General features: G+C 42.1%; 1 protein-coding gene across 1 annotated transcript in view; it reads left to right on the forward strand.

The window, feature by feature from the left end:
* Nucleotides 1-564: 564 nt before the first annotated feature.
* Nucleotides 565-13,031, forward strand: part of ntrk1 (neurotrophic tyrosine kinase, receptor, type 1) — a 32,796-nt gene continuing 20,329 nt past the window's right edge. The window contains exons 1-5 of the mRNA XM_019279086.2: nucleotides 565-939; nucleotides 6,347-6,421; nucleotides 7,709-7,780; nucleotides 10,618-10,686; nucleotides 12,193-12,347. Of these exons, the coding sequence (XP_019134631.2) occupies nucleotides 743-939; nucleotides 6,347-6,421; nucleotides 7,709-7,780; nucleotides 10,618-10,686; nucleotides 12,193-12,347 (568 nt within the window). The 5' untranslated portion in view covers nucleotides 565-742. The remainder of the gene's footprint in view (nucleotides 940-6,346; nucleotides 6,422-7,708; nucleotides 7,781-10,617; nucleotides 10,687-12,192; nucleotides 12,348-13,031) is intronic.

The following is a 13,031-nucleotide window of genomic DNA, read 5'->3' on the forward strand; positions in this document are numbered from 1 at the left end:
TTATCAAATCCTGCTGGGAGTTCACACTGTTGGAAAAACATCTTATTGCAAAAAGCATGTCTCACCAGCCCTCCCCACTCTTCCACTGCCATTATATTCATCACTGACCTCCTGAGTCTCAACAAGAATCAATTCCCCCAGAACAGAGAGCTCCATCCATCCACCCATACAGCAGCATGTTGCTACAGCGAGTGTTACTGCATGCGTCCATGCACCCAAGAGCCCTGACTTCTTGGCTCTGTTTGCGCCTCGAGCTGCTGGCGGGACAGCAGACCTTTTCACCCGAGGAGGGGGGGTGACAGATGAGATCTCCATCACCATATCCCATCTCCTCCTCTCATCATCATCACACACCCTTCACCCCAACCCCTCCTCCCTCTTTTCCCCTCTCGCTTTCCGAGGTGTCTGGTGACTCTGGCCCCTGTTATCTCGCCCCTCCCTTCGTCGTGGAGGAGAGGAAGAGAGAGGGAGAAAGAGAGAGGCTGCAGCCCACTACCACCATGTCCCCAGAGGCCCCTTGCCTGCTTGCCCCTCCTGCTGCTCAGTACAGCTGTGGCTCAGTACCAGACCCTGACCAGCTGGGATCTCAACCCTGCCAGAGAGCCACGAGAAGAGCAACTGTGTGTGAAAGCTCCTCGCCTCTCTCACTGACTCTTCATTAGGTGAACCACACCGACACTCACTCCAAATACAGCTGCCAAACCTCTCCGCGGAGTGCTGAGAAGATCCTCTTTTTTGGAGCATGGCTGTGGCACCCCGTGCCCTGGCACTTCCCGTGCCCCTGGTGCTCACCCTGCTCTGCCTGGCACCAGCGCCCATCTTGGGAGGCTGCCCGTCGGCTTGCAGGTGCTCTTTCGCCATGCTGCAGTGCCTGGAGCCCAATGGTATCGCCAGGATCCCGGCACTGGCACCGCAAGAGAGCGAGAACATGACGGAGATGTGAGTATGATGTGTCACCTGCTCCGCACGTGCCTCTAAATAAGCATGAGTGTATCAGATGCATGGACATGCTTTGATTTTGGCAAGCTTGATTCTGCCTGTTTGTGTTCGGATTATCTCTCTGGATTGGCGTTGAATAGGTGCTAGTGGCAAAGTTTTGGTTTTAATGGCTAAGAGAATATCTGTGTTGATCGTTTTTGAGACTTAATCTAATCCAGATGTTAAAATGTAATCATAGAAATGACTCTGCAATCGTTGGTAAAGTTATAGAGGTGTCAGTGTGGCGTGTTTTATGTGGCGGTATCGTTCAAGATTGGGTGAGAAAGTTTCTTTGACCAACAAATGCTTCTCTGCATGCATCTATTTTATGAGTTCTAGTGCAGATATTTCTTTGTTTATCTCTCCTTATTTGTTTATTTGCGACTCTGTTTGTCATTTGGCCTCTTCTCATACTATGAAGAGAGTTTGTTCTCAGCGGAGGTCTGATGCTAACGCATGTAAGCGTAAGAGATAATGATGACGTCTCACCGAAGTACTAAAACAAACTATTGGAAAGTATCTGCCTCAAGATCCCAATGGGCGAAATGCAAGTTGTCCGCTCTGGTCCTTATCTGGCTTGATGTAAAGTGAATCTACTGCTATTCGAGATGCATTAGCATGGCAGTAATTTAGTCATTTTGGTCACTGGAAATCAATTATTGATTTCTGCTGACAGTAACTGGCATAGAGCGACACATCCCAGGAACGGTCATCCAGTGTATCTCAAATTGTGGCCTCTGGGTCTTCGAAAAATCGCAGCACTCTATGACTATGATTAAAAAACTGTGGAAACTCTCACCAAGAAAACCTCACACTGTTCACATGTTGCTGATTCTTTGTTTAAAACTTGTTTAAAATACAGTTCATAATAAGTGTTGGTGTGAAAATGTATCCTTGAAACTGTGACTTTGGTTTGAAACTGCTGTCTGCTGTTTGTCTCAACGAAATGTACTTTAAAAGCAGTTTATCACCACCTGTGAAAAACTTAATTGACGATAGTTTTTGTTTAAAGCACTTGAGAACTTGGTGTCAGAACATTAATTCAGGTAAAAGCATCTCAATGTTTTAAGTTTTTGTGGGCGAAAAAAACGTTCAGCTTCATCAGGATTGTGTGGTTTGATGAGGTTCCACTCCTGAAAGTTACTCTGTGACTTCAAACTCACCTACAAACGGCTGTTGCAGCAAAGATGAACCCTTTTAGAGGCAGAGTCTGCATGTGTAAGATATCTGCTACAGGTAGAAGACCAAGATATGTGTGCACTATGTTCTTAAGCTTAACAAATCATTACTCCAGGTCCATGTAGTACCATGGACACACATGCTGTAATCTGAGATACACGCGTCTGGTGAAAGCATTCTTCAATTTTCGAGGCTCAAATGTAAATTCCATTTGTGATTAACGAACCGTTGATCTGCGTGTACCTCTGAGGTTGTTCTGACCTAATTCATGTTCCTCTGCTGTGGTTCAAGTGGTGCTCAGTAGAAGGAATAGAAAAGATGGCTGATGGTGTTCGCTTGATGCTTAATGGTTTTGAGGCTGGTTTGACGTAGGTAGTCCTTTACATCATGTCATCTCCCGGGGGAACCTTTTTATATAAATCCATGTACATTATCGCTCAGATGAACAGACTGAGCTACGGCACATCTGCAGCTCATGACTGTTATTTAACACTGGCTTTTTTGAAACTTTGGATGGAAAAAGAAGTAGAAACTGACCACCTGTGATTTAAAAAAGGGCTGCTGTATTATTATGCAACCCACCATCAGCTCCAACATGGAAAAGTAAATGTCACTCTCTGCACCACCACGCTGTTCTCTCTTTGTTCCTGTCCCCGGATCTGAGCAATTAGCACTTGTTAAGGAGGAACTACATTTGTGAAACGCTATTTCAGCGGAGCAAGTCAATTTACTGTCGCTTTCTGCCTCTATTCACCTATAGACCCCCTCTCTGTCTCTTTTCTCTTTCCCCCCCTCTGTCTCTCTCTCTCCCTCTCTCTCTCTTACCTCAGAGGTATTTCCTTGTACCTGCAGCTAAACATGTTTCACAGAGCTCAGGGTGAGGCTTGACATTCTCTCTCAACTGTTCAATCAATAAGTAAGCAGGCCTTTCTCTGCTTCTGTTTACCGCGGTGCTCTACATGCCAGCAAACAACAACACTTCGCTGTATTGGCAGTGTGTGCGAGGAAATACAGCCGATACGCGGAACAAACAAGGAGCCATTAACTGTGGAACAGGGGCCGAAATTCATCATACGCCGAGTTATAAATTCAATTTTGTGAATTGCCAGTCAATGCCCCCACCCGGGAACAATAGATGATATACAACCCACTTGGCTCAATCCAATAAGTAAAGGCGATGGGTGATCCTGGGCCCACCTGCCCTGTAATCACATTATTGCTGTGTGGGTCAATCAGACATGAATAAAAAGGTTTGTGTGCGCCAGCTGACAAACAGAGAACTGGAAGGCTGAAACAATGCCACATGCTGAGAGTGACTGTCATCAACTCGAAATTACTGCAGGTATTTTTGGTATATACTGTATGACACGCAGCGTACAGTATCTATTAAAACCTCTAATGAAAAGTAACAATCATTACCAGAAATAGCAGCATATCAGGACCTGCGGAAACCATTAAAAATGCTGCATCCTTAATGTGACGCACTGGAAACTAGAAGCTGATGTCTTTTCCTTGATTCTCAGTAGTTTAATTTTGCCTTATCTGTCCTCGATATGAGGTCTGTTTGTTATTATATATATATATATATATCTGGAAATGCACACACAAAAGTAATTCATCCATATTTCAGTGGTTAGCAGCAATCGGCTGCACCCACAAAGGTCAGCACAACTCGGGTTAAAGTCCACCACCAACACGCCACTTAGACAATCATGGAGGAGGGCTGTTTTTTTCTAGCGATGATGTGTATTTGCATCAGATTATGGTTCAAACGTCGGTGAATTACGATGGCACTTTCATTTGTGTGATGACTAGCATCTGCGTGGCTAGGTGCAACAGTTTGAGAACCAGCCTCTCTCTCCGTTAATGGAGTCAGTCATGATCTGCCGCGAGATGGAACAATGTGGCACGGTACGTGACATCACCTCTTCCACCTGAGCACACTTTAAACCACTGAGAAGAGCTCAGAGAAAAACACAAATACGGGAAATCTGTCATGTGAAATCGTAAATGGCGATGATTTAAAATGTGCATTAACAGCTTTGGTATCATGAATAACGTATGCTTGTAGTGGAAAATACTTCATATCGTCCCACTGAATCGCTGTTTCATATTGTGCTATGTTGTTGTACAATGAGCCTTGAGGTGAAGGAGTTGACCTATTTCACCACTGAATAAGAAATCTCCACTCATAACTGTGTTTTTCTTATTGTTAATTCACACGTTGGATGTTTTGACCTTCACTGTGCAGAATGATGTATGTGCTTGGCGATAGAAGACTGTGTATTGCAGAAGAACTAGCTTGGAAACTAATTGTGGTCCAAGATGCAACTTGCGTGACGTGGAAACATGCCACATTCAATGACGATGGACTTTTTCGGTGAAGTGTGTCGAGCAGGTAAACTTTTTAAATGAGGGGGATGGAGTAGATCTTTGTAGAAAAAACAGCAGAAACAGGTTATAATTCAAAGCAGAATCATTTTATATGTTAGGAAATATGTTTGGAAGGGGGGAACTATAAGTTATAGAAACAACAGAGAGAGAGAGAGCTGTGTGCAGTCTGATAAATTGCCTCAAGTGATGTCACTTGAGTCAGCATTGGGTAGCCTCCCTGCTAAAATAAAAATCTGATCTGAGGCATCGCCGAACGACGACTGGGTCGCTCAAACAAGCCACCTGTAACCACGGCGACAATGTCAATTAAAGCGACCACGCTGTTAATTGTGCATAACTTTTAAGACTTAATATAATATAAGCCTCAAGTGGCCGTTTGAGGAACTGCAGTTTTTGGCACTTCCACATTGGTTCTGCTACAAAAAAACTGTCTATTGTTGGTCTGACAGTGTTGAAGGAAGTGCAATAAAGAAGCAAAGACATGTTTCTATTTAAACTACACTTTCATTTTATTTATTTTCAAGTTTGCTATTGTTTAAAATATACATACATTATACATTTTATTTTTCCAATAATCTTCCATTGTGGTTTTCCTGATGATAAAGTTTTTCTTATCATTCCTTTTTTATTGTGGCTGTTTGGTTAATTTTAGCAGAGAATGAAGTTTCATTCCAAGGACGTTGATGATGCGTTCAAGAGAGGCCTGAAACATTCACAGTGATGAAACCCTTAATTGGTTGAATCGAGTCAAAGGACAGGCGTCCTCCTGAGCCAAATGGGCAACATTCATACGTAGCACAGGAGGGGGTGTAGTCAAGAGGCGGAGGAGGAGGGCAGAGAATGTGGTGGACAGTTTGCGCCGGCGAGATCCTTGGTAGGTCTGATCATCTATTCAGACATCTCATGAAAAGAGATGCCTGTCCTTGTTCGCTCACCGCTGTGAGTGCTGAATTGATCCGCAGCTCATGAGTAATTCTGAGGTAGGCCATGTCTAGAAAAGAATTTCCCATCAGCCTTGTCTATCTGGCGTCTCTTAAGGCATTTTCTTTTTCCACATGAGCAGTAGATTAAGCTCCGATATGAGCTTTGTGGTTTGTGGGCGTCTGGACGTCTCACCTGGTTTTGTTATCTGTTTATTCAGGGAGGTCAGACACAGGTCAGTGAGGTTACCTTTCTTCTTTATTTTCTTATTATCCCAATCAATTCACATGGTTTAAACTCCAATACAGTCCAATACATTACCCTTTTCTCCCCTGTTTCTCCCATCTCTGAATAATGATGCCTTTAAAAAGGGGTTAATGGTTTGAGTAATTAGCCGCTAGAGTATTGACACAAAGGTTACACAGGTGACTGTAATTCAATTCAACCTCTTCTGCTGCTTGTTGGATTTTCATCGTCGATATTCGGGCATTCCTCTGCTTTAGTTTGAGTACAAACTGAAGAATTGGTCTTATCTCTTATGTGAAATTGGCAAGTAAGTGTTTTGTTTTTTGTTTCCCGTCATCCATTTAGCTGAAATACTCTGGATAATAAACACAAATGATGATAAACTCCACTCTTTCATTATTTTCTATGTCCCTGCAGGAATTCATTCACATGTTTTTTTTGTATTTTTCAAGTGTTTTGTTTTCTTTTTTTGGGGGAGGTCTTTTATTTTCATACAGCATGGGCTATTGAATACCTACACAATAAAAGACTGAGGGTCACAACACCATGTATGCATTTGTATTGAAACTCTCTCTCTGTCTCTCTTTCTGTCTCTCTTTTTCTCTCTTTGTCCTTTTCTATTAACCAGTTACATAGAAAATCAAGCCGGGCTGGAGAATATTACAGAAATTGATCTCGTAAACTACAGAGAGCTCAAGAATCTGTAAGTAATACTTTCCTCACAACTTCCTGTAAGACAGACAAACAGTTCATGCTTCCAGACATACTGTTGTATTGCATTGTACTGAATACTCTTTGTTCTATCACAATTGACCATTCAATGAGTCCTCTGTTAACTGTTGCTACGCCTGTTAAGCTTCCCACCCTCACACATTGTAGTTCGCACTCAAAGCTTCCAATTATATTTGAAACAATGGGTCCTTTATTTCGTTAGCTCCATGAGTTGGTTGAAAAAGTGTCTCTGGCTGATGTATAGTGGCTAAAAGACTGAGGGTAAAGCTTTTATGTCCCCAAAATTATAATATTATAGTATTACAAGTATTAAAGTCAAGAAAAACGTAAGGTTCTAGCTCTGTTTGCCAGCTGAGCTTGTTTGTTTGCAGTTGGATGAGTACTAACTGAAGTGACTTTATGATGTTTTCATATTTCACAATTCTGAGAGTGGGTTTACATAAAAGATTTTCTGTTTACATCCAGGAGGTACATAGCCAAAAGTATGTAGACATCTTCATCATCTTCATCTGATTGGTAAACTGATCTCTTTCCAAAACCACAGTCATTAATCTGCTGCTATGACACGCGTTTTTGGAGGCTTTTAACAAGATTTTTTTTTTTTTAACCTGACTGCTGGGATTTGTTCCCATTGAGCCCCAAGAGCATTAATAAGATCCACCACTGATGTTTGGTGTTAAGCCCGGCTTGCAGTTTTTGTCCCGGTCCATCCCAAGGGGCTCTGTGCAAGCCAGTCAAACCTCTCCAAACAAAACTGGGAAAACTCTTTGGACCTGGCTTTGTGTACGGGGGCTTTGTCATGTTGAAGCATTAAAATGGGTTCTCCAACTTGTCAGAACAACAGAACTAAGGGGCCTTAACGAAAAGTCCCGAAAAGTCTCTTTTTAAGGTATCCACACGCTTTTAGGCCACTGTCTGTAAAAGTATCTGAAGCTAGTTGGATTCCTTCAAAGGAGAAATTGAATTCGTGTTAGATAGATAATAGTTTTTTTTAAGAAAAATGTCAAAAACTCTCCAGTTTTGACTTCTACAAAAGTGAACTGAAAATTGTTGAATTTTGAACTGTTGTGCGCACAAGACAAGCAATGTGCATAGACCTACATGAACATGAAAAAACTATTTATTCACTATTTGAAAAGATTATTGGCAGGTTAATCGATAATGACAATCCTGCAACCCCTGCTTTCATCTATCTCACACAAACTCTTAAAGTCTTCATTTCTATCAAAGTTAACCATGTTTTGTGCTTTCTCTCCAGCACGGTCACGTCATGTAAGCTGAGGCTGATCTCCGCCAATGCCTTCCAATACAACCTCAAGCTCCAGTATGTGTAAGTGTCCGTGTCGATACAAAGGGATCGTCTTGCCCCTCGTCATGTTTTGACCTGTGTGCGGGTCAGCCTATTTGTCGCTGTCAGTCATTGCTCAGACGGCCTTTTAATCTTGAACATGTCACATGAAGTGAGAGCTGCTTTTCTCAAAATCACAGTGACTAAGTCGAATAGGTGTATTAGATCTGGGAAGTTTGTGGGTTTATTTTAGATGCTGAAACCAGCAGGTTAATGTGGATTGACCGATTTGATTAACCCTAAAATCAATTAATTATGCCGTCAGTGACAAATTCCTGTTACATTAGTTACATCATTTCTGAACCCTTCAGCCTTACAATCCCAAGAATAACTAGTACTACAAAGACTTATTCACTGGAACCATCAAATCTGTCTATTCATCAGCAGCTGACCTTTATCGCCACCATCTTGTCCTCATCGTTTTGCCAAGCGCGTGCGACATGTCTGATGTTGTTTATCTAAAGGACAAGCGGGTTTTGAGGACCAGAGATAAGGAGTGGCGGTGGTGGTGTTGGTGGTGGTGGTGAGGTAGGCGGGGTGAGCTCGAGAAATTGGAGAAGACATCCACCAGTCACCTTTTACTCGCTCACTTTGGCGGATTATCGACAACTGATGCATAATAAATACACTCCACTAAGGGTCCATTATCACTTAATCAATATTTCACTGTGGAGGGAGTGGGTGGGCTGGGGTTGGGTGGAGTACAGGGGCCTCTGTGTGACAGATCTATTTCTAAGATTAAGACGGACAGACTATAACCAAACTAAGCAGGGAAGAGGGACAGTATGTCAGGTTGGACCACTTTCCTTTCTGCTCTCGTCTTCATCCACAATTGCAACTCAACGGTCTTTTATCAAATTGCATTCAGTTGTTAAAAATGACTAAAAGAAAATGAGCTGCTATTCCCGTCTCTGCTCTCCCCCAATGGGCCTGGCAGGAATCGAGCTGGTAATGGATAAGCCCCAATGGCTAACCCATCTGACATGAACTTTTGGAGCAAGGAAAACAAATAATTGAACCCTTGGCCCTGCCAGAGTGAATATGTATTGGCTTCCATGTATGTGCTCCCCAGTGTGGCTTTTTGTCATCTTCTGAGGGAGGTTTATTTACAGCCTGGTTCCTTTGCTGTCTGAGGATCATATGAGAGCCACTATGATGATATTTTAGTGTCCTGGGAGGATTGATGAAAAGATATGTAACCTTTATCTATCACAGGTTTATTGTGAAAACCTGACAGACACGATTTTAGACGTAAGATTATGTTATTTACAATGTTTGCGTTGAAAATGTCCATTCATTTGAGTGGTGGTAGTCTGTTTTGGCTGCAGCGGTGCTGCCAAGAAATGCAGCGACCTGCGGCTGAGAAGTTGGGTTGGATCCAATTTTTGGAAAAAACGCAGCCTGATGTCACGCTGCGGCCGCCAATAAGCCAATCAGAGCAGTCAAACTCTCCAAAGTCGGCCTGAAATGTCTGAGGCTACTATCCAGGTGGATTCATGGACTAAACTCTGATACTCTACCTGTTGTGTTCTGGCTTTGTTTATTTCATGAAGTGACACAAAGAAGTTTCCTATGGTTTGAGACAGAGACAGGGTCGAGCGACATAGACAGTGAATGAGAGTGAGGGAGTGCCAGAGTTGATAAAGCCGGTTATTCAGCAAAACAAAAAGTTATTTCCATGATTGTTTCACAGTTTCACCCCCACTCAGCGCCTAATTCAGTCCGGATGCTCCCTGAGGATGTACAGCACATAGGCACAGTGGTGCTTTTAGCTAAACACCACCAAAGTGATTACAGTTTATCCTGATGAAAGTTTGATGGCAATCCGTCCAATAGTTGTTGAGACTTTTCACCAACCTCATGTTGGTGGCAGAGATGTCAGCGGATAACCAAGCTGATTAGAAATTATCCTCAATGTTGATACAAAATTGAACTGAAAAAACTTATTCAATACATATTCGTGGTGCTCAAGGAAATGTTAGGAGATCATTCCCAGGTTATGGGAGTTTATCCTTTGGAAATTATGGATATCTGTACCAAATTGACTCAACCCTACCAAAAATGTCAATCTATTGGTGGTATTAATGGAAAGATAAGCAAAGTCAGTAAGATTCATCCTCTGGGGACCGTGAATGTCAAGACCAGTATTCCAATATTTGTGCAGACATGTAGGTAGCATGGTTAAAAAGTCTAGCAGAATACAATAAAAACACATTTCCCCAGATGCACTTCTTCCGAGTATTCCCGTCTGTGCAGCTGAGCAGCGTCCTTCCTCCCAGAATTGTTTGTGACTCTGGACTAATCACCTAATGTACTGAACGCAGAGCAAACACTGAGAGGCGTGCTGAAGGTGTTTGTGAATGTAGCTCCTGGCTGGTGTGAAATACTTGCCAGGGTAATTGATCAGAACCCATTTGGATGCATTAACGTTTTCCGCCGAGAGTAACTCAAAGCAGGTAAGCATTGCTCTGAAAGTGAGCAATCAAATCACAGCGTAACTCAACTGCAGAACAGAACTAGATTGCGACAATGAAAAGAACTTTTTTACTTTTTAATTATTTTTTTTTTATTTAGGCTGAGAATTTTTTAAAGATTTAAACCCTTTGTCAAAGCAATGTTTGAGGAAAAAATGCAAAACTCATTCAAAAGAACTACCAAGGTAAGGTTACCTCATTGAAAGGTTTATTTATTCCACAAGGAAAATGAAACAGGAGTACTTGAACTTGGCACGACCTGGGTTACATAAGCGTTACGTATCAATTAGCGATAAAACAGCAAAACAAATGTTGATAATATCATGTGTCTTCTCTGTTTCATAGGAACCTGGCATCGAACTTTCTGGAACACATCTCCTGGAGGGTGTTTCATTTTCTACCACTGCTCAACCTGTGAGTCCCTGCAGTATATTAATTGTTATATATGAAGGTTTGCCATAGATTTGTCATATTATGAAATAGACTGTTTTATTGAGGTCTTAAATGTTTAAATTGAGGTCTTAAATTCTTAATTTTTGGGAGTTAGTTTAATGTTAATATAAATATTTTGAGATAATCGGTGGCTGGTGTGGCAGATTTTTCAGGTAGAGGGAAAGTCTTTAAACATCGGTGTTACGGACCTCAAGGGCTCGCAAGGCCCGAAACATATTTAAAGAAAACATAACGACAAAAGTTGTCATTAAACCAATAAGAATTTTTTATTAATTCAAAAACAAACAAAATAATTCCCCAAGAAAACAACAAAACTAAAGGGTTGGAGGTTCCAAAACAAACAAAAGAGAGAGAGAGAGAGAACACTGAGCCAGCCAACGGCCGTCACACCCAGCATCCACTCCCAAACTAAGCCTGCCTAAAACCCACTACCTAAATGAAAAGAAAAGACCGAAAACAGGACTACCAAGGAACCCCCGAACCAAAACTAAAATAACAAAACCCAAACGGCTCCTGGCATCCAGAGCCTCACCTTCACACCGGATCACCTGCAGGGAAGATAGAGAGAGAGACAAGAGAGACACCTCTTTAAGTAAGCTCATGCTGATGAGACAATGAGTCTCACCTGGGGTCTCCTCTGTGCACAGAGAGAGAGAGAGAGAGAGAAAGAGAGGGAGAAAAAGGGGTGGGGAGAAACAAACACACAGTCCTACTTCCTTCAGTCCCTCCTCCTTACCCACACGATTTCCCGACAGTCCCTAAGACTAACTTGAACAAGTAGGTCTGCAGCCTGGTAGTTTGATGGCTCTTGACACAGTCTGATTTGTGGTGCGATTGCTGGCCAAACTTCAACCTGCCTGAACTTTGTGTGGAAGACTACTGGTATAAGTTTGGTTGACTAAATCACCAACCCTCCCGCTATCCGCATAATACCATTTTCAAAGTCCTAGTCACTGCATAAAACAACAACAACAACCACAGTGCTTACAACCAACACGCTGAAATCCTTAACCTGGTCGCTAATGGTGCTAATGTAATCAAGCTATCAGCTGTTAGTTTTTCTTTTGCAGGGATTTATCCATTTTAAGGTCAAGGCTCACCTCCCCAACATGCAAATGTAAAAGTTACCGTTGATGCATCCTGCCAGGCCTCGCGGCACCCAAAACAACTGGGATTGATTTTTTAAAAACCCAAAACAAACCAGAGCGTTTTATTCCCTCTATAGCAGAACGATAATGGGTTGAGTCAGTTTCTCCAGTGCTGGTACAGCACTAACAAACTGTGGAGGTATTTTTTAATTCTTTAGATTCAGGTTAGTGATTTTAAAAGGAAACTTAAACCACCAGTTTGTAATATTTGACGGTTGAAGCTCCTGTCTTTCTTTCTTGTGTTTTCTTGAGGCTTTAAAAACCTAATTTGTAGCAGGTAGATCTACAAACTTTGATTTTCCTGCTTTTGTCTCCTCAGGGTTTTGAGGGACAACCCTCTTATTTGCTCGTGCGACCTTCACTGGCTCCAGCAGTGGCAGCATAATGACCGCGGTGACCTGGACAACCAACTGCTGTCCTGTTTCGCCAATGATCAGGAAATGCCCCTTAACTCGTTGGTGATAGACAACTGCAGTGAGTTTGGCTTTAGTGTTTACATCTGAACTTCACTGTGTTGTGTTGTTATATGTTGATTCTAGTCTACAAATAATGTGTAAAATCATCAAAAAAAGAACAAAATCTCATGAGAATTGTTCTTTTAAAATACGTTTAAACTCAAAAATGTGTTTTACTCATTGTCACTTCATTGTTGGATGTTTGAGCGTCACCCTGCTGAACCACATTTTCTCTACGCTCACCTTAAATCTGAGACTAAACGCGTGAGTTTGTGACGTCATAACTCGTGGAAACTTTAATCCTCTGGTGCACGTACACTGAAAATAGACTTTTCAGTGAAGTCAGACATCTTGTAGGGTTTTCTTGTTTCTTTTATATCCTAGAGCACGTCTGAAGGGAATCTTTAAATTCTTATTGTAAAGCTTTTCTCCGTGTGGCGTATTTAATATTTGAAATGACACAGCTTCATCCAGTCGGATTGGAAAGGGAAATGTAATAACCATTTGTTGTACCTGTTAATGCCTTTCAACGAGCAGGTGCAGTGAAATGCAGGGGAAGAAATGGGCTCAGCATTGTTGCTTTAATCACATACAGTAGGAACATCTTGTTGCCAGGAAACATCTGAGAGAGTTTTTGGCCCTGTGCTTGTTTCTCTGTGCTGCGCTCGGTCGTATCATCACATTAGCGACCCGTGCTCGTCGC

Source organism: Larimichthys crocea, chromosome XIII (assembly GCF_000972845.2).
Source record: "Larimichthys crocea isolate SSNF chromosome XIII, L_crocea_2.0, whole genome shotgun sequence".
NCBI lineage: Eukaryota > Metazoa > Chordata > Actinopteri > Sciaenidae > Larimichthys > Larimichthys crocea.